We start from the raw sequence: 23,546 nt of genomic DNA, 5'->3' as shown, positions 1-23,546 counted from the left end.
TAAGTGATCTAATCAGTAATGTATAAAATAAAAGGATTATTAGTACTGCGTTTTGATCCGGATATGGCAGAATGTCATATTCGATTCTGGTAGTTTTTTTGTAGATTTTGATTTTACTCGGCTTGTGCCTTGTGAAAACCGAATCTGCAAAAATCTACTTGAGTCGAATACAACCTCCTGGATCAAAACGCAGTACTAATAATCCTTTTATTATATACATTACTGATTAGATCACTTAGAAGCCACATCTTTGCATAATAAATATTTCAATATTAACCCCATTATGTACAAAACCTGTTACCCCATGGACAGAGCATCTTTAACCCACAGGGCCATTGTAACTTTGAACAATCATTGTATGCAGTACTTATAACCCTATTATGTACAAAACCTGTTACCCCATGGACAGAGCATCTTTAACCCACAGGGCCATTGTAACTTTGAACAACCATTGTATGCAGTACTTATAACCCTATTATGTACAAAACCTGTTACCCCATGGACAGAGCATCTTTGACCCACAGGGCCATTGTAACTTTGAAGAATCATTGTAAAAGACAACTACATGTCAGACTACATACAAGATGCTAAAGAAGTAGTTTGGAAAAATGAGAATTATTTTTTCCGTCTTAATTTGTATGCATTAGATAACTCAATAAATGCAGCAGTTGACCATTCTTGTATTGTCCTCTGTCACTGTCCCGAAAGCTCCCTATCTCAATAGTTGCAAAAGGTTGTAGGTTCATGATTCCCTGGTCCAATATGTCATACAGAAAGAAGATGTTGAATATAGAATCAAGAAGCTTTCTTTTCAGGCAATTCGAATTGAATAGTACTGTAACATTTGGAGTGCCTAGAATTTGTTGTATTCATAGGCAACATGTATCAGGTGTTGCAGTACATTTGGCAAATACTTTTTCACCCGTCCTTGTAAATCTAAAAAAGCTTTCATTTTGCAAAAGTAGTTCATATAACTATAATAAGGTTGCTAAATCAGAGTTTGAATAATTCTGAAAACTAGATGTGCCTTTAATTGCAGCAATTTGAACTCCAACTCATAATGTCAATTAAGCTGGTTAAGCAATACTGCAGTTTCTTTGGTATGGGGATTGCTTTATTAACTTGAATAAACAAACATTTCTTGCGTTGGATAGTACAATGTATCTTTGATTTGGATTGTAAAGTATAACTTATATAAATAAATATATATTCTTAACTTTTAATATGTAATTAGACAATTCGTTAATTTTTCAACTGCGCACCCTGAATCTGAATACACAAGCTCATGCATCAGTCAATTGTAACCATGCCCCCCCCCCCCCGGTCCCGGAATAGCGGGGACTTTGGGTCCAGCCAACCCCAGCTAAATTCCCCGCCCTGCGGAGATAATCTGGTGGTTAAGTCCCCACCAAATGCACCCGCGCCCAAGGGACATTAGGTTAAGCCCCATCCACAGTGTATTTTCCGGGAAGACCCGGCACTGCGGGGCCTACTGAAAGGTAAAAACATGGCCCATTTCGACGGCTATCCCCGGTATACCCCCGGATGTGGGAGCCTTGGTTTCAATTGACTGGTGCATAATGATCCGTGTGATCCAATCTCATGCCAAGACGATTTCTGTTCTACCATTGCCAGGTTAGTTATTCTTAAGCATAAAAAAGCCTGGACAGTATTTGAGAAAGACTGTTGTGAGGTTAAATCTTCATTACTTCACTATTCCACAACATTGTGTGATAATGGAACTTTATTGAATATTTTGATTTTAATTTTGTTCCCTAAACGCCACAAGTCAACTGATTAATACAAATTAATTCAATTCTATCTCCACAATATTCGGCACTGCATTGTTAAATAAAACTCAAAAGTTACACTTGTAAATTATATAACCAAATACCTTTCCCTCAAATATTTCACAAATTTATATTGATATATCAACAACAATGCATCACCATACTGTATCTCTGACTGATTATTGATTTTCATTTTTGGCTAGAAAACAAAAAGTGAGCACAAAGCGTCTTCAGAAAAAGAACTTGTAAAGTATGCACCAGTCAATTGTAACCCCCCCCCCCCCCCCCCGCAGGGAACAACAGGTACTTTGACTTTCGGTCCAGCCAGTCCCCGGTAAAATCCCTTCCCTGCGGGAACGAACTGGTGGTAAAATCCCGTGAATTACCCCGCACCCCGGGGATCTAAGGTAAGAGCAATTCCCTGATATAATTTGCGGGAAGACAAAACCACCGCAATCTCCCGGCATTGCGAGGACACTAGTTCTGGCTTCCATAACTTTAATGTTGATATTTTTTTTTTATGTTTACAACACATTGAACCAGTCCAAAAAGGTAATATATAATGTGTTCGCTGAAGTTCTTTAGTTACGAGGACACCTGAAAGGTTAAAACACAGCCCTTCCCCCCACCCAACCCGGTATATCCCGAAGGGGCCGTGTTAACAATTGACTGGTGCATTATACGAGAGGAAATCAAAATTGAGCAGGCAAGATTGTTTTACCTACGGCGATGGTTTATCACAATGTCATTGAACAAAATGTACTTACACTGAGAGTGGCTCCAAGACTTTTCTATGCACATAGGTAAACAATCATCTTATTCATAAGCCAGATGCTGTGCACATATACATACATTTGGCTTCATTTAGAATGAAACTTCATAAATAAATATGCGCATAATTGATATTTTTTATCTCCATTTTGCAAAATTGAAATCACATGATTTGATCAAACGAACTTGTATTGCTTGAAAATTTACGTGCCAAATTAAAAATGCTACCCACGGTAAGTTGATAATAAATCCGTTTGATGGTGGTAATCATTCAAAGGCGGCTTTATTGATATTTTTTTCAATAAAACACGTATGAAATTCACATCATCAGCATCCGGAAGTAGTGATAACATACATGTCTGAATCATTCAGCCGCTCTGATCAGAGTAAATGAGGTCAATACAGTAGACTGCTACCCTAATTTACTTTTCCTCAAAATATAAAGTTATACAGGTACGCGGCATATGGGTTTTAGTTAACAATAATAGTATTTGAACAATAAATACCAAAAATCATGTTGTGTTTGAAAAAGTGCTTAGTGCCATGCAATGATAAGTTAAAAAATAATGTATCGAAAAGAAAATATCACGGAAACATGCAAATTATGTCTAAAAAAAAATAGGGACCGACTTCGGATTTTTTTATTAACAATGGATATCGTTTTTATAAATAAATACCAACATTCTATACAAAGGATATTAACAATACTTTTTTTTAAACAAACTTTCCAGGTTGTTTTCTACTTAGACCGCACACTTTAGTCGCTTTACGTATGAATTCACAAGACATTTCGAATGCGCGATGGGCACCGCGGTTATCTGATACTGGTTTCTTTTCGGATAAAAGAGAAGAAGGTACCAGTCTATCAATACAGAGCATCGAACGGGAAAACCTCGATGCGTACTTTTCCAATATGTTCATATTCTTATTGCATATAATCTGACCGTATGCAAGAACATTCATGTAGTTAACCCGATTAACTCACTCGCTACGTATGAATTTCTTGTGCTTCATTAAAAGAACATACGGTTAGCTTGAATTGTTAGGAGAACTATTTTTATTGGATTTTTTTCATTGTAATCAGTTCTGGTACTACTTTGATTATTCAAATTCGCTAATGGCAATCCAATCAAAATACAGCGTATGAATACATTACGTCAGTGAACCCCCAGATGCGGCTTGAGAATGCAGATATCGTGATTATCGCTATGAACTAGGCCACAAGTGCCCTAGTTCAAAAATCAATAACGAATAGAAATAAGAACATAAACTAATGGATTTTAAATCAGTAAACAATGAATATCACTACATTGATTTAGCACATTAAAACACGATACTCAGTAGCACAGTCACTTATGGTTTCATTCACATGTTATTAGTCCTCGCTGTAATTCTCCGCTGATGTTTCTATGGGTCCTAGTCCGATGATGTGGCTGACAGTCCTCGGGAGTTGGTTCGTCGTCATGTTGTCCTCTTCATACTTCTTCCAGGCTTGATGTAGTTTCTCGTGAGTTGACCTGTATTTCTTCCTATGCAGGCGTTGTAAGATGTTGGCTGAGACCAGCCGTGCCTGGATGTCTAATTACAATTATTGTAATTAGGCCAAATAAAAAAATAGGTGCGTTTCAGGTAACGCTGCCAAAAAAATAGGGTAGGTAGGTCGGAATATTTTTTATTTTTTATATATATATATATATTGATTTCAGTAACTGTTGACTCAGAAAGTAACAACAATACAATATAAGTAAATCAATTTTCAGGTTTATCAGTAGTTTTTAAACATGTTCCATGCTTCAAAGGAAACATTCTTTTTTTGTCTGGTAAATACTTTGACAATGATGGTTGGATTTCAACTAAGTTATGGTACACCACTCTGCTATTATTTAAGACTTTTCAGGAACGGTTTTACTTTTCTTTATGCACCCTTTTGCTTTCAATCACCCTCTGTTGAATGCTAACCTCCCTGTAACATAGTTACATGAAGAGTGGGACAGCAAATTTACCATATAAGCCATCAGCCAAGGAAACCTCAATGCTGTCAAGAGGACCTGGGTGTTCAGGTTTGAAGAACAAGTAACATGCAGCTTTTATTGCCAAAATTGCACATTTAAGTCTGACATATATCAATCCGAAAGTCAATATCTGACTCATTTGTATCTGACAAGAAAATATATATCAAGAATTGAAATATACCTGCCACACAAGCACAAACTACCCGTAATTCACCTTAGAGTTCGGACAATCTAAAAATTCGGACATCCATTATTATTTTCAAAAATAATTTATTTTAGGTACCTATTATTTCGGACACCCAAAGGACATCGATTGTAACTTTTACAGTTACTAAGTCTCACAGACAAATATTATTGATCTTTATCGTTACAATGCCTGGCTAGATTACCTAACCGTATACATCACTATGAAAAGTTAGTTAGTTACTACCCATCCTAAACGATTTATTGCCTGTTGAAAAGGATGTGTGATATATTTTATGGAGGATTAAAAACAAACAAACAAGGACAATCAAGAGATTAAGAAAACACAGACATGACATGTTTGTAAAACGATCCGCCAATAAACTTTGAAACTTGTACCACACTTTTAATATAGACTTTATGAAGCAATAATCGTACAGTAATACTCATTGTAACATCAATAGAATAATAAAAATTAACACATTCAATGATACAGGTAACTATTTAATGTGATGAATTAAAGTTAGAAATGCAATACTTAAGTTACAATCGACAACACCACTCAGAAACATTAATCCTGCATAGCAATATCCATGCTCTCCATGAGATCCTCGTGGGTATAACTGAGAGTTATGTGACGTCACACAATGTGACTGTTTGATCTGAAGCCGATAAAAGGTGTTTATTCATTTCAATGCATGTATAAAATAGTTTTGAATGGGATTTTAATTAACTTGATGAAGGAGTTACACTTATAGGCGTAATAACCATTGATAACTATGGATAAATTAATAAGTGGTAAAATGCAGACATGAAGAATAAGGCAGGTTTACCATACATGTAGATAAACATGTAAAAATGATTATTTTCTATGAATTCGCAGAGCGAAAAATTAATTATTTTAAGGTGTCCGAACTCTAAGGTAAAGTACGGTAAATACATTCAGATATCAACTCTAATATTGTCAACTTTACGTACATACATTTCGTAACAAATGCTTTTCGTACCCAAATCACTTTTTTTTCAGGGAAAAATAGGTTAGGGTCGGTGGGAAAAAATATGGTCGGTCGGGTAACCTGAAACAGACCTATTTTTTTATTTGGCCTTACTTGCTTCTAATTTTTTAACCAATTTCGATAAAATTTGAAATATAAACCCCTTATGAGGCACTTTCTAACAAGTTTACAAAAAAAGAATAAATATTAATTAGAATAAATGAGTTCTGAGTGGATTTCACTTCTCGAAATATGGATTTCACCTCGATTTCCGAAAAATTGCTCTTACTTCTTCATTTTTTGACCAATTTCAATAAAATTCGAAATATAAATCCTTCATGAGGCACTTTCCAATATAAAATAATAATAATTATTATTTAAAATAAATGAGTTCTGAGTGGATTTCACGTTTTGACTGGATTATCACCCTTTACCTAATCATTAAACCAGATTCGGTTTTACCTATACTATAATTAGAAACCGAGAGTATCCTCATGTATATAACAGCTGTGTACCGTACTTACTATATTTAGAGCTCAAATTAATGGACGGAAAAAAGTGAAAGTAACTATTTTTTTCTTTTCTAAAAAGCTTTAAGTAGATATAAAACTGAGCACATATTTATAATGTTTCTATTCCTGTGATTAGGGAGTGGGGAAGATACTTAAACAGCAATAATGAATTAATTAAATATTAATGATCACGTACACTCATAGAGCTACATGTAGTCCCTGATGTTATTTACAGTTATGTACGCTTACTTAGTTCTTTAATCTACATGAAATATACAGTACATCTGTATTTGATACTCGAAAATAAAATAATGGAAAATATGTTCAAGAATAAAATAAATGGATAAATAAATAACAGAATAAACTGTGCTGTGTAAACTGAAACTCGCATTTTCACACGAACTTCCATTCCCATTTTACAACGTACCACAGTCGTGATATTGCGATCAGCCAATCAGAACGCTGGACTAGACCTCGCGCTGTGTTAACATCCGGGCGTTTCTGACAATAATCTCTTCTATTTTCGACACGCTGCATAACGAGTTATTTGATTATAAAGCGCAAATTTTAAAGTATGTTATCTCGGTCAATACGCGCAGAAACCCGCAGCAGAGCGAAAGAGGACATCAAAAGAGTCATCACTGCTATTGATAAAGTCAGAACCTGGTAAGACATTTTGTGTTATATTGGTGTAAGTCGATAAACGCGACTGGCTTTGTCTGCTCGCTGTGTCGGCTTAAATTTTTTGATGTGCCGCTTTATATGACAGTGAGTCTGATACTATTGGTACCTGTCAAATTGACCACGTGTGTTTGTTTACAATCGGTGTTAGTGTATTAGACCTACAGGTAAGAGAATTTCCGGATTATATGTGAAGGAAATACGTGCAAAATTATGGTAAGGAAAATGGCGTATTGAACATGTTTTGATGTGTAGAAAATATGGACTTGCATAGTTCGGTATTTGTGGAGTGCGTTAGATTTCTTTGACAACTTGAATTGTTTAATACGTTTCAAATGATTTGATCAATATATAAATAATTATACAAAACAACATGTTTTAGCGACTGTTCAGTAAACAACATGACATTGATAATTATATTGATAAATAAAGAATGTTTTCTGTTAAAGTGACTTTTGACAATCTAGGGCTAGATACTTGTAATATGTCTCTTTTCTGACGCTCTGTTCTGAAAGAGAAAAAAATAAATTATTACCTGTTCACTCTTCCAGTCATGTATACCTTAGTTGCATACTAATAACATTTACATTAACATTGACCTATATTGTTACGGTATTGTTTTAGTGTACATGTATTTTAATGTCTCTTTTCTTACACTGTTCTGAAAGACCAAAAAAATAATTATCACATGTAAACTTTACTTTCTCACTTATGACCTAGACATTGTTTCAGAATTATTTTAGTTTATTTCCTTATTGATTTTAGGGAGAAACGATGGGTCACAATAGGAGATACAAGCATGAAGGTGTTCAAGTGGGTCCCAGGTACAAGTCTACACTGTGACTGCAACTTAATTGCTACACTTTTATTTTATAGATATATTTCCAGGTTAAACATCATTAATAATAAGGCTAGATGGCATTTTGGAATGACTTTTTTTATAGTATGATTTAAAAAGTTGTATGAGCTGATTGATTTCTTGGTTAGGAAATTTATGAATTTCATTTTGCTATAGGTATTACCAAAAGCCTTGCTAGTATTTATTTGTTTAATCTAAGTTATAGTTTAATAATATACATGTCAAATGTGATGTTCTATTAATTTAACTTTACAACATTTGTGAAGACTGAACAATATAAGATTAAAGTGAATACTGTTCTCTTATTAATTAAGGTTAATTGTACTAAGATACATTGTAATAATATGGAAATACCTGGTAGAGCGTTAACTGTTATCAGTATTAAAGTTCTATATGAATATTTCAGTTACTGCCTCGACACCAAGCTCTCAAAAAATGTTCGGGAAGAAGGTGGCTCACACTTCAAAGAACCGGGTGGGAAGGGCGCCCAAGGACCTCTCAAATGGAGAAGACAGCAATCAGGGTAGGTATTGATTTCCTCGATATGATTTACAAGAAATTCAGTAGCTCTGAGCAAAATATTCAAAACAAAAATATACATGTATCAACAAATCCATTAAATATATTAATTAAGTTGGGTCAGAAGACCACACAAGCTTATGACAAATATGTTTCATTGTTGTTATCTTGCGACTCAAAATTAATCTCCTATAACATATATATATTATTATAAACCCATTTCATTCTGAGACCAAGTTAGATAAGAAACCTTGAATATCTGGGCTTTTTCCAATAACTGTCTGATAAGCTATCTGGCATATATGACCCTTGTAATGTATAATTACTGATAACATTTATGATTTTTATCACTGCTAATTGACCCAATAAAGTATACATATTTGGAAAGGGAGGCAAATGTTTGATGTAAATACATTAAATAACAATCTTCACATCTTTATGTCATCTGGTTACAATGATGCAACATTCAAGCCCAGTTAAAGTGACTCTCTCATTCAAAATCAATACATACACATGTATAACAAACATAAATTTTGAGTGATAATCTTTTAACTACGTACTAAATAATGCATTTATGAAAAACATTAATTGCTGATAACAAGATTGTAACCGTGTATTTAATAGTTGAAGACGCAAAATTTAAATATGATTGGTGAGTGCTAAAAGATTTACTTGATCTACTAGTCTCATACGGTAGAAATACCGTGTTTTTTGCACCTTTTTTTCAAATTAAACTTGGTATTCTTCATTAAAACCATTGTTTTCGACATTTCTTCATCTTTTTTTGGTATGTTAAAACAGTTGTATTAATTGTGGAAAATATTATTTGGGAATAAAAAGAGTGCAAAATCTTCAAAGCAAACAATAACAAAGTCATTGAAGTATTTTCTTACCTCGACGTTCAAATTACAGGTAGTCCAGACATCAATCTTGATGAATCCACACGGCAGTCTCAGGGTTCAGACAGTGGGTCACTGAGCAAGTTTAACGATGATTCCAACATGTCATTCCCAGGGGACATGAGAAACCATGAAGATAGTAATGACACCAACATGAGTGCTGGTAAATACTGATCCCCTGTCATAAAATGAGTTTTTCTTACATCTACACAGTGATTGAAAATAGTACTTGACCGACCCGAGGGGACTGACTACAGATTTACGATGTCACAAATGGCAACACATTGATTTTTTTATTTCCTTAGTTTGTGTTTACTTTTAATACTGGCTGAAGTTCAATTCACATAAATATGCAGGGCTTCCATTAAGAATTGGAAACTGTAAGTATAAACTTCCTGTCAATCAATTTTGGAAGTTTACACTGAAATGTGGAAGTTTAAGTCACCAGAATACAATCTCATTTTTAACTATTTTTTAACAAGTATATTTTAAATAAAATAATTTGCAACTTTAACTTTCCAAATTCACAGACTTATATTATAAGAATTCATTTTACCCAAAACAGTTAAACTGATTAAAATTGTGACCATAAAAGTACTATTGACAAAAGGTTTTGTTATTTTGAACCTCCAAGCTTTCAACCGTGGAAGTTTTCTTCCAAATTATGGAAGTTTTTGTACTTCCAAGGAATCAATTTTTGAAGTTTTAACCCATTTCTAGGGAGTAATATACTTCCAAACTTCCTTTAACGGAAGCCCTTAAATATGTAGAAAAATAATGATACTATGACACTAAGATGATTTTAATTTACAACTAAGACCTTTATTGAAACAGGTCCCAGACTTAAAAATCTGGGTTTTGTGTGCTTACCCCGGTATATATTCTAATAGCGGGTTTTAATAAGGCCTAAAAAATTGTTTGGTTAGGGTTACATCTTTTTCAAAAATAGGTAGGGAAGGTAGGCTTTTTTTTATTTTTTTATTAGGCTTTGTATAAGAATGTCATTTTCATCATTGGAGAATGGTGTTAAAGTTATCTTCTGTATTAGCATTTAAGGTTTTAAAGTACATATTGAAAAACAATTCAAAAAAAAAAATTTTTTTTTTTTTTTTTTTTCTCAAACTGACTATAAGAACGGTAGGTTCTGTGCCAATTCCGTAGGTAGGGTCGGGCTACCCGAACCAAATGTATTTTTTTAGGCCTAATATGAAGACTGGTATGTTAACATTCAGGAAAAGTTAGTTGTTGTACTCTTACATATCATTCGGAAACAAGTTTAATTGTTCTTTTTAAAGACTTAAAAAATATTTGTGGAGATATAGTAAAATAAAATACATTCAAAATGTTGTCAGGTTTAGGTACATCGCCAGTATTGTAAAATTGTTGCTACTGTTTTCCATTTGTATGATTTCACTTGTAAAGATGAAGGCAAATGAGAGCTGGTTTGTTTACAAGATAATTAAATCAAATATTGGTATTAAAACATTGAAGATAACTTTACAGAACCAATATTTAACTGGTTAGAAACTCTTATGTATATTTGATAGAGAAAAATGATCACCAGTATGATATAATCAACTTTACTTAACTTTTTTTCAGCCCTTGTATATTTGATAGAGAAAAATGATCACCAGTATGATATAATCAATTTTACTTAACTTTTTTTCAGCCCTTGTATATTTGATAGAGAAAAATGATCACCAGTATGATATAATCAATTGTACTTAACTTTTTTTCAGCCCTGAAATTGGTGCGTAGGGATATCAATGGAGATGAATCAAATGGTATATGATTTACTGAAATAATATTTTTTACATTTTTAGCATGACAACTATTACACAGAAATTAAATGAAATACCACCATGCTAGTCTAAAATAATAAGACGTACGATAAGAGATCCTAATCTACGAGAAGGATTTGCCATATAAAAAATCGTAAAAAAATCCGTCCACACAATTATTTGGACTAACCATTGTGCTTAATATGGAATTTCACTCATTTATAAGTGTAACTATAAATTACTATAAACAAATTTGCATTGACTCGGTATTAAACATATATACACACCAAGCTGATCTTTCATTCATTGTATTTGCAGAACATTTTTTTATGAAAATGAAAAGAATTAAATTTAAATGTATTTAAGATCAAGTTTAAAATTTAAATGAAAGTTGAAAATGAAATTTTCATCAAGTCATTTTTATTCCAAATATTGATTATATTGTAATAACAAGAGCAAGGAAATAAAAGCACTTGCTTGTTCATTTTCGTTTGCCCAAATTCATAGAATAAAAAAAAAAAATTGGTCTAGCTGATCATGGAAAACTTGATGTTAATAAAGTATACATACATTTTTTTTTCCAGATTCGTCAGGAATGCCCTCACCAGCTAAGAAATTAAGCACAGACGAGAAATCCTGAGACGTCTCTCATGGGGCGGCCACTGCCTGTAGTCATTTCTTCACATCTTTTCACTTCACATTGAGGCCTATATATATAAATATAGATATATGACATCACTGGATCAAATTTTGTGATATAACTTTGTCGTAAAACATGCACGGTGGTCATGGACTCGTGGTCATAGTGGAACTGTCATTACTTTGTTGTGTCATGTAGTGGTCATGGTGATACTGTCAAACGTGGAATGGTTGAGGTTGGTTAGGGTTCTTAACTTCTACTTTTGTGATTCCATCATGTTGCATACTCAAACGTTGCTAAATGTTTTACAAGGTATGAAAACCTTTTGTGTATATGGTTCTCAATATGGTACAATGTACAGACATAGGCCAAGTATCTCGCGAACATAGGCACAATACCTCGTGAACATGGGCACAGCGCCTTGCAAACAGGCAGAGTGCCTCGTGAACATTGGCCAAGTATCTTGTGAACATGAGCACAGTACCTCGTGAACATAGGCACAGTGCCTTGCTATCATAGGCTAAGTGCCTTGCGATCGTAGGCTAAGTGCCTTGCGATCATAGGTACAGTGCCTTGCGATCATAGGCTAAGTGCCTTGCGATCATAGGTACAGTGCCTTGCGATCATAGGCTAAGTGCCTTGCGATCATAGGTACAGGCCTTGCGATCATAGGTACAGTGCCTTGCGATCATAGGCTTAGTGCCTTGCGATCATAGGTACAGTGCCTCGCAAACATAGATACAGTGCCTTGCGATCATAGGCTTAGTGCCTTGCGATCATAGGCACAGTGCCTTGCGAATATTGGCACAGAAGCCTCGCAAACATTGTCACAGACAAGACAAGTAGGAAATTACGTGTTCTGATATCTGCTATGTAATTGAATAATTAGATGGTGATAAATACATGTTATAAGGTGACTCACTGTGTATGATTATTTTCTTGTACTAGTATTATTGGGCATTTAAAAGATAGAAGTAATAAGGGTACCTTTGACAATACAGTTTTCTATTCTTGACAATCATTCGTCTCTAAATCTCATTTAGCTTCCTTATTGCCTTTGCGTTTTAAAAATGAAAACATTATTATAGAATTTATAGTGGATGTGTCTTGATTAATAGACAATAGTCCAAATTCGCACAAGTCTGGCACTTATGAATTGTCTGCATTGCTTTTAATCACAACTAAAAAGTAATGTAACAAATGGGGCTTGTTGATATAAATTCACATTTCGATGACCGATGTTTATCATTTACTTATCTGCCCTTCTAAGAAGGCTACCATATATGAATGTGTATGAGTTTTTCAGTAAAAATGAAGATTCAACTGAATTTAGCTGCTTGAAAGTTTTTCCCAGAATCCACCAAATTACTACTATCTGTGCATAATAATGTTTGACGCATATGATTTCTTAAAATACTTCATAAATCAGTAATTATAAATTTAAATGACCATGCTGCAGTATGTTTATTTTTTAACAGTAACCTTCTGAATTGACAATAAGAAAGTTCTTTAAAAAGCCAATATTTTTATTATACAACAAGTATGAGACATGTTTACATTGAAAATAATCTTTGCTCACATGTATATTTTTATAGCTTTTGTTGTTGTCCTCGAAACAAACAGCGTAAACATATGTAGGTTCTGAATTATATCTGTTAAATGCTGTATAAGTTGAAAATCTGAAGTATTTATTGACTAAATGCATGTTAACTGTTTATCATTGTAATAATTGGCACTCATGGTACTATTTTCACATATTGTGGGAAAATTAACTGAGAAAATCTCGTTTATATGAATATGCATGAGGCAGGGGGGACAACTCTTCTTCCATTGAAATCACATTTTACAATTAAATGGTCTTAATTACCCCTGTACTGTCAGTTGTTTCCATAGGCGAGTAGTCTTGCATGGCTGGGGTCAAATTTGAACTAATAGGGCTGGCCAAGTTCAATATGATCTTTCGCAAGAATACTCTTTCTAAGAAAAACATTTGTACAAGTGTCTTCATATATGTGTCAGATTTCTGGTGAGGTTTCCGAGCGGAAACAACGAAACTGCCTCATAAATTATTCATTAAAATGAGATTTTTCTTAGCCAAATCGCCCACGGTACACAACCAAGCATAGTGCATAGATTAGTGTATCGGGGGTATCCGAAGATGACTGTATATATGGTGTATATATTTGTTGTAAGTGCATAATTGTCTTGTGGTACAGTTCATTATTGAACTAATTGTACTTTGAAATTTTGAATAAACTTCCAAATATAATAATGAATCTTTACACCTTTGTTTTGTTTTGACTGAAATAATATTCTTTACACACTGGACCCAAGAGTGGGCTTCATATTAAGGTATTATACTGCAAACCATAACTCAAAAACAATTCAAGATATTTGATAGAAACTTGTACTAATGAAGTTTGAAAGAGTCAAAACGCACATGTACAGCATGGCACAAGAAAGAGTCAAAACGCACATGTACAGCATGGCACTAGAAAGAGTCAAAACGCACATGTACAGCATGGCACTAGAACGAGTCAAAACGCAAATGTACAGCATGGCACTAGAAAGAGTCAAAACGCACATGTACAGCATGGCACTAGAAAGAGTCAAAACGCACATGTACAGCATGGCACTAGAAAGAGTCAAAACGCACATGTACAGCATGGCACTAGCCGCTACCTAAAGTGTTGAATTATGCTCCATGTTTGACATAAAAGAACAACTATAGGGCTTGTTCTCAATATTGATCTTATCCTCATCCTTAGTCATGCCTCAGTGACTCCAGTCAGCCTATTGGTCAGCTAAGAATGCAGGCCAAACATAAGTTCAATCTGAGTTGGTTTGTGGATATTGAATATGCAGGTACATCAGTAGAAGTAGTTCGTAATTGTTTTAATGATATCATTAATCAAATGTAGCGTTTTAGCTTGTATTTATTGATCTAAGCTCTTTGTAAAAAAACTCTTTTGTATATGAAAGACACTAAATATCTTCAGATGTGTTGTTTATCTCATTGAATGTCACAAAATGGTTTTAAACAACATTTAAGTGACAAACAATGATCCAGATGCCTGTGGATATAACAATATAAAGCTTATTCGTAGAATATCAGTAACTCTTGTAGGACGAGAACGGATCAAACGTAACATTATATGAATAAGAGTATAGAGTTTATTTCAAAAACACTTGGCAATATGCCCATGCGTAGACAAGCAGTAAAACATATATTGATATTTCACAGTATGTAGTCGTACAAATATCAAGTTACATATTAAGAATTAACAATTTAAAGTTAATAATATCATACTATGCATCAAAAAGAAAAGCGTGAGGTATAATAACTATGTTGCCAATTATTGTCCGTCATAATAATAATATTTGTTTCTTAAATCTATAGCTTTAAAAAAACATGCATCGCTAGTTTTCTATTTTTGTTTATATTTTGACAGGTGAATAATTTTACAATTTTTACAACATTTGGTCGTAAAAAGTAACCGTTACCTATATACGTTTTTCTTATACCAGCAAAGAGTTTACATTAAAAAAGAAAATGATACTCATCTTCGAAAACATTACACAAATGTTATGGTAGGAACACTGGAACTAAACGTTTGATATTAAGAATAATAATTTCTTCCCATTAACAGTGAAAATAATAAGTGAATAGTAAAAGTAGTAGATTTCATCGATAATCTATTCGTCGAATTCCGTGATATATAGACCAATAACCGTGACAAAACTTATATCCTAAACTATATCCTTCGACATTTTTAAACTTGACTAGGTTAGCCCCGTACAAACATTTGGTCAATATTTTTGCACATCCTTTTCTTAACACGTTTATGCAATTATTGTGAACAAAATGCTTGTATCAAAGATAAAACATCCATTAAAGTTTGTATTAGCTCTTTGGTTAACATCTTTTAAAGAAAGTGACAATTTTTTGGCAGCAATCTTATATCATTGGTTTGCAGATATTTACGCAAAAATTTGCTCTTTCCAAGACAAAAAATAAAAAAAGTTGTAAAAACGGTAAATCTGTGAGAGTGCAGCTGAACATTAATTTTCGAACACAATTATGAAAATCTACGATCTAAATTTTTGTCAGCAATCTTATATCATTTGTTTGCAGATATTTACGCAAAAATTTGCTCTTTCCGCAAAAATTTGCTCTTTCCAAGACAAAAAATAAAAAAAAGTTGTAAAAACGGTAAATCTGTGAGAGTGCAGCTGAACATTAATTTTCGAACACAATTATGAAAATCTACGATCTAAATTTTTGTCAGTAATCCTATATCATTTGTTTGCAGATATTTACGGAAAATTTTGCTCATTCCAAGACAAAAAATAAAAAAAGTTGTAAAAACGGTAAATCTGTGAGAGTGCAGCTGAACATTAATTTTCGAACACAATTATGAAAATCTACGATCTAAATTTTTGTCAGTAATCCTATATCATTTGTTTGCAGATATTTACGGAAAATTTTGCTCATTCCAAGACAAAAAATAAAAAAAGTTGTAAAAACGGTAAATCTGTGAGAGTGCAGCTGTAAGTAACACTATCTCAAATTGAAGCATTTTAGGCTATGATGTACTTAATTCTGTTCAAATAAGGCAGTTGCTGTTTGGTCTCTGTTCACATAAGTATTAAAGTAAACTACTAGTAAATCAATTTCTACATCTATCCTAAACATATATATAGTTCCAATTGTTCACATACAATCTGTGAACAACTGTAATTCCGTGTTATTTTGACGGTAGATCAAGGAAGAAAAGTTGAAGCATAATTTTGATATTTTGCCAACATTTAAAATAAAGCTTTCATGTATTAAGTATATATATACATATGAGATACATATAACATTAAATTAAATCCCAGGTAACTTTAGGATATTTTACGATGTCTGACACCGATTTTGTCATTTTCAGATTATTTTGATGTTATTATATTATTGGTGTTAAACATGGTGAACGTCTGTCTCCATTGTTATTTATTCTGTTTATATAGGATGTAAATGATTTACCTAATCCTACAAACATGACTGAGACGGACTTAAATCTTTTGTCAACCTTTATGTTTTTATTTGCTGATGATATAGCCCTCTTTACAACAAACCCTGCTGGCTTACTAAGTCAACTAGACGCTGTCGATCAGTATTCTTGTAAATTCGGTACTGAAAATTTACACGAATAAAACCAAAATATGCATATTTGAAAACAACAACAACTATTTACAACTTCAAATGGCTTATTAACAATGAAGAAGTTCAGGTTGCTGATAATTTCTGTTATTTAGGAGTTAATATTACTTACACTGGTAATATGCGTAATGCTGTCAAAATTGTAAGTAAACAGGCTTTGAAGGCTTATAACCATCTACTATCCATATTTACTAAAGTAGCGTTACTTGTGAAAACAAAGTTGTCTTTGTTTGATTCTCTTGTGGTACCAATATTATTATATGGTTCTGAAGTATGGGGTATTTACGACTTTTAAGAAATTGACCTATTGCATATAAAATTATGTAAGAAGGTGCTTGGCGTAAAACCTCAGACATTGCCGTGAGTCTTGGTCGAACTTGGAAGGATTCACTGTTATGAAATTAACGCGCAGTTAAGTACTGGCTAAAAGTCATGATTAACCCAGACTCACTTATGCACTCAGTCCTTGTTTTAATATATATATATATATATATATGTTCATAACACTCGTTATAATAACGCATGGCATATTTCATAAGTTTCATGTAATTCTATTAATGATCTTGGTATTGGTTATATTGTCAACAATTACGTGCAAACATGGCATTATGCTTTATCAAATCAAACAAAAATGAACTATTATTGTTTATTGTTTTTTTAAAACTGATTTTAAATTAGAAAATTATCTCACTGATGATAAGCATAGAAAGGAATTGACTGAATTTACACTCTCATCTCATTGTTAAGAGATAGAAACGGGTTGTATCACCATATCATTTTATGTTATGCTGTAAGCCTTACGAACATCTCAGAAATACATTTTGTATCAGATCTACCTGGCCGACACTGTCAAAAATTAAATACTAGTACCTCATATCCACTAAAAATAAGAAAACTGTTAACAGTATTGCAAAATTTGTTTACCATGCTATTAACACAGAGAAGAGATGTTAATAGTTTTAGCTGTTTCTTAAAGAAATTAGTTGTATAGTGATATTCTATTAATTGACATAAATTTTATCATTTTTTTCATAGCTTCATTCAGTATACTATCAATTAAATGTTAGGATTAATTATTCTGTACATGCTCATGTGTGTGTGTGTGTGTGTGTGCGTGTGCGCGCGCGTTGGCGCGCGCGCGCGCGCGTGTGTGTGTGTGTGTGTTTATGCTGTCTTTACTGCGTGTGTGTGTGTGTGTGTGTGTGTGTGTGTGTGTGTTTATGCTGTCTTTACTATCACTTTATCCTACATTATATATTTAGACTCCCTTAATAATAAGTATGTATATATGTCTTGTCTTTGCCATAAAGTAGTTATATTTTGTAAATGACCAAAGGCAAATTATGTCGATTGCCAATAAACTTTGAAACTTTAAAATATTTCGACATCTTAAGTCTCTCATAACAGGATTAAGCTAAGCTCACTATTTTTATGTGTTTTTGGTATAATTGTGAAGTATTTTTATTCCGAAGAGTTTTAAGACTTTTAAAAGAATACATTTAAAAGTGTACATTTTTGTGATAATCACTCTAAACTATTTTTTACCTTATAAAATAAGTTTTAAGTCAGTATATTGGCGAAATGAAATAAGTGTCTTAGGCATGTTAAATTACGGTATCACCATGAAATGATACAAGCAACTGCACTTACATCAACATCAACTAAATGAAAAATACAATTAGAACTACAGGGTCAAGCCATGTAGTCAAGCCATGTAGTCAAATATTCAAATATATAGAGGATATTTGTTTATATCAGTGTAAGGTCGTATTTTATTTCACGAGTGTCATAGAAAATATAGTTTTTCTATGATCACGAGTGGAATAAAATACTATCTTACACCGAAATAAACAAATTTTCTGTTCTTTTACGCTTATTTTCCGTGTTTTATAGAATAATAATTTATTTTCTTTATTACCCCCTTTTTTGAAAATGGTGTTATTTACTCCGCTACCCGTGGGGAGCTCCTCGTCCAAAATTATAGCTGTCATTTTTTTTATCTCCGGTTTGTTGAGAAAAAGTTATCTGATATTCTTTCTTATAGTTTATTATTCGCTCGTATTTTAGTACAACGATTTTATGAACGGTTATATATATCAATGAAGTTTTATAAGTGCATCCATGTTCCAAAAAATAACGAAAACTCTTTTATTTTAAGCTTTGCATGAATACATAACCAAATTACTACGCCGCCATTTATTGAATGAAAATTTGAAAGGTCGAATGTGTTAGCAAAACAGTTGCGGATACTCATTGGATATAAAACATTTTTCTTAGTTTTAGAGTGTGTTTCATGATACATGGATATTCAGTCACCTTACTGTCAGAGACCAGTCTGTTTTGCTTGAAGACAGGTCGATTTCCACGCTAGTTTGTTGACAAATTTTAAGGCGTTGGTGGGGTAAAAAACAAACAACAGTAAATCTGTAAATTGTTGTGTGAATTTTTCGGGAAGCTCGTATTACGTATTACAACGACAAACAGTTCAAAATACATTTGAACGATGAGATAACAGTCTTTATATGTTCAAACAATTGTTTTCGTCTGTAATTTATTTGGTATGAAAGCAAATGTTCGAACATTCAGCTTCAAGATCAAGAAAACGTTAGAAAAACGGGATAATCATTTTTCTAATAAACGGTTAATAGTTAATTTCCAAATATATATATTTTTAAACTTTTGTAACATCCCTTTAAACTTTAAATATTTTAGGCTATTTGCCAACACTTTCTGGTTCAAAGTGAAGTGTTCTGACGTGTTCTGTTTTGAATAAGGGGAAGTAACTACAATGGGTTTTAAAACTAGTTCTGAAAGTTGATAAATTTCACTCCTTATTTTGCAGTGAAAATATCAAATGTTTTTATTTCACTGATAAAAAATATTTTTTCGAAAAGTATGAAAGAAGAAAAATAACAATAGGGTTTTAAAGCTGGTTTAGGACGCTAAACCTCATACTTCACACCGAGTTTCTTTTAAAGTTGAAATAATTCCACTTACTAGAACTTATAGCCGGAAGTGCAACAGAAACCATTTGCCTCTCATTCGCCACTTTCAAAACATTATAAACTGTCGTCATAAGGTCTTCGCTGCATTGCTGTACACCTTCGGAGGTCGACGTGTCATAATCAAACCATTTTGGTCCTACTGCCTGCCGGTTTGAATGTTACGATCTTTACCGGATTCTTCAGTGACTATTTTAGCATTGTGGCCTCTAAACAACCTTGATAATGCATGCTTTTCAAAACATGAATTGCACAGGTATCCATTGCAGTATTCACGGTACGCTGTTATGTTCCTGCTAGGCATATGTCGCAAACCGAATCTTCTTCTTTACTTGCCATATATAACACGTATTATGTGTCATTTTTTCCTTGTTGAAATAAAATTAAAACACAACTTAAATCATTATAACACTTCAAACGTTAAGTGCCAAGGTGTGAAGAAGTGCCAATGTAATGCTTTTGTGTTTGTTCACACTGGGATATCTTTGATCGACACAATGTATAAATAGCATTCATGTGACTGATTTTCAGAAAGTACTTATAATAGTTAAGATACAGAATTTCCACCCTATACATTCAATCAAGTATAAACGTTTAAATTCTGATCATAATAGCTTAAACAATAAATTATTAAGCTAATACCGCACGACGAAACATGGGTATTTTTTCTTAACTTTTTGTCAATTGGGAACCGGTTGTAATCCTCCAGAAGCAAAGCAAGAATCATACAAATGGCACTGTCAATGATGAAAGGTAAAGCCCAGTAGTCAAACATTTAAATATTAACGTTGCTAAGAGATACAAGCCCAGCTAACACATAACGGGCGTATAGCGTTTTGTGAAGGTTAGGTGATCATAACGTAATTGTATAATGCTGTGACATGTTGGTGCCTAAATTTATTTGTAACTATTTTCAACCAATTATCATTCAAACTATGAGCAATAAAATACATAATTGGTGGCAAGCAAATAATAATGTTTTGCAAGTATTAAAATGATATCATTTTAGTAATAGGACCACGTTATTTTAACGTTGTGCTAACGTTGTGTTCAAGACTTTTTTCGCGGTTTCTTTGATCTTAAAAAATGTTGTTCTTGTCGCTTTATTAATAGACAAAGTATAATGAATTAACTTGTTTGATTCATTGTATGTACTATTAAAAATAAAACAATGCTATAGTATGCTTAACCCTGTATTAGATTTATAAAAAAAATACTTATACTAATACCTTCTGACATTAATTCATTGTATTCGTTAACGACAGCGAAAGTGATGATGATGATGATGATGATGATGAAGGTAAAATCTTTTTCTGCAAATTCATAATAAAGTGGAAAACATGAGTAATTTTACATACATGTATAACAAAGAAGGGAATTTCGTTCCGGGCCGACACCTTAAGACATTCCACAGGCAATAATGAACTTTGTAGATGCATCTTGTGATGCACAGGTCGGAGAAAAGGACAAAGAAAACTGTCTGAGTCGCAAAGTGATTAAAGAAACCTTTGACGATAATAAACCTGAGACACTAGATGACATGCCAGATGTAGAGAACCTGCGAATTTAAACTGTAGCAAATGATACAGCAGATATCGAATTGGATGAAGAGTTTCATCAATCCATAAGTGATGTCACTTCAGATATTCTTGAAGAACCTCCATGATTCAGGACAGAAACAATGAACAATACTATTGATGCCATTCTAAAAAACCTCTTTGAGACAAAAATGGTGAATATTAAACCCACCACTTGGGTTGCACGAGACAATGCATTTGAACAAATAAATGTTTTAATGTCAATAAATATAAAGACAAATTGGATGAAGTCATTGCTTATTAATGGAAGAAAGTCATGAGGCTATAGATGGATGCTAAGAATGATGCAAAATGTGAAGCTAAAAAACAAAGATAAGAAATGTGTAATATGGTCGATGAAAACTTGGATTATGTCGTTGCTGGCATTCTGGAAGAAAATTAAAATGAAAAGGAAGTCAAATTTAGCGACGCATGTATACGCCATTGGAACAGATATATAAGGAATGTTAAAACAATGAGTAAATCATTTGATGATGTAATTGCTGATATCTGAGACTTCAAAATGCGGACTGTTGACCGTTACGTTTGACCTAAAAATTCAAACAGGACTGATCTACTGGTCAAAGGCAACATGCCACTGAAATTTCAGGGTACTAGGTCAAACCGTACACGAGCTCCAGAGCAGACAACGTTTCCATAAGACTGTTGATCATGATTTTTGCCTTACTGACCTAAAAAAACAGGGGTCATCTTCAAGTCAACGGCAGTTTACCATTGAAGTTGCATGGTCCTTGGTCAAGCCATTGTGTGGACGAGACTTGATCTGCATACAGACCAAAAAAGGGGCATAATAATGTATGCAGCTTATCTTACATGGGATGCTTAACTTATGGGGCAAAAGAAGCGTTGAAATAAGTGAAGGAGAAAAGTTGACCAAAATATAAGTGTTTAAAAGACTCACGCATTCTAGCTAATGAACCATTTCATAGATGCAGTGCGCTGGCCTCTTACTGGCCGGCTTTTACTACAACTTTTGTTTACTTTTTGTCCTGGAATGAGTCCATTTCTGTGTCTGGAAACCAGTAATATAAGACGGCGAACAAAAGAGCAGGTTGCAGTTTTCATGTTAATAATTTAAATTGATGTTTTATGGCTAAAAGCGTTACTTAAACTTTTAAAACAAAATGAAAATTTCGGCAGTTTTCCAAACAACGGAGATTTGTTGTTTTGTGAGTTATCTTATGTGACTTTATTTAATACATTGGTGCCAAAATTAAATGAATCTGAGACAAAAAATAAGGAAAGGTCAAAACTGTCAATTAAAATTATAGTTAACTTTGTTAAAAAGTCAAAATACAGAATAACATTTTTGCAATTTAAAACTTAAAACAGAAAATCAACTTTTGTTTTGTTTAATATTCCCCTATTTATATATACAAACAAACATGTAAATGAAGGTAAAAGAATGCTTAAATGAAACAGCTAACACATATATTAAAAATATTATACACATTCTTTAAGGAAGGTGTGCTATAGTTTATAGTGGTATAGACTAGTTAATACATTTACTGGAGAAAATAAACGATTATATTTCTTACAGGTACAGTCCGAAACGGTAGTAAATTGCTTTATTTCAGTGACAGTTTTTGCTATTATTTTTTTTTAGCGAGGATTCAAATTAGCATTGCTACTATATTTAATCACCAACAGACAATTTCCATTCACCAAATCATCCTACTGTCACAAAATCGTACAGAAAGTTACACGGTATTTGCCTCAATAGAAAACGTGCAAGTCAAATCTCAATCTGGACTTATTTAACTACATTCAAGCATAGTTTTATTTGAAATTGTGTTTGTTTTACTCTTTTTAAAAACATATGTTCTAACAGAATGTGTTGATAAAAACCCTTTTTCAATATTTCGAAGAAAAATAATTCTAGAGAAAAAACAACTGTACTTTAATGAAACAATTCTGATTCAGTTTGATACATATACAATCAGACATATTGCCTCTAGTATGTTCCTTAGATTTAGTATGGTCCTAAGATTTTTGTTTAAGATTTGACCTAGTGACCTAGTTTTTGACATCAGATGATCTAGTTTCAAATTAAACATAGACATTCATCAAGGAAAACATTCTAATGAAGTTGCATAAATTT

The 23,546-nt window shown here is 33.1% G+C and overlaps 1 protein-coding gene across 1 annotated transcript; it reads left to right on the top strand.

Annotated features, from left to right (window-relative positions):
- Positions 1-6,741: 6,741 nt before the first annotated feature.
- Positions 6,742-13,924, top strand: LOC128229743 (B-cell CLL/lymphoma 7 protein family member A-like). The gene is made up of 6 exons (XM_052941558.1): positions 6,742-6,929; positions 7,710-7,768; positions 8,210-8,330; positions 9,239-9,384; positions 10,961-11,005; positions 11,587-13,924. The coding sequence occupies exons 1-6, from the start codon at positions 6,838-6,840 to the stop codon at positions 11,640-11,642; spliced, it is 519 nt and encodes a 172-aa protein (XP_052797518.1). The 5' UTR covers positions 6,742-6,837; the 3' UTR covers positions 11,643-13,924.
- Positions 13,925-23,546: the final 9,622 nt, after the last annotated feature.

Source organism: Mya arenaria, chromosome 4 (genome assembly GCF_026914265.1).
Source record: "Mya arenaria isolate MELC-2E11 chromosome 4, ASM2691426v1".
NCBI classification, from domain to species: Eukaryota; Metazoa; Mollusca; class Bivalvia; order Myida; family Myidae; genus Mya; species Mya arenaria.
Note: the sequence above shows the minus strand (reverse complement) of the source record. Positions and strands in the feature narration are given on the sequence as shown.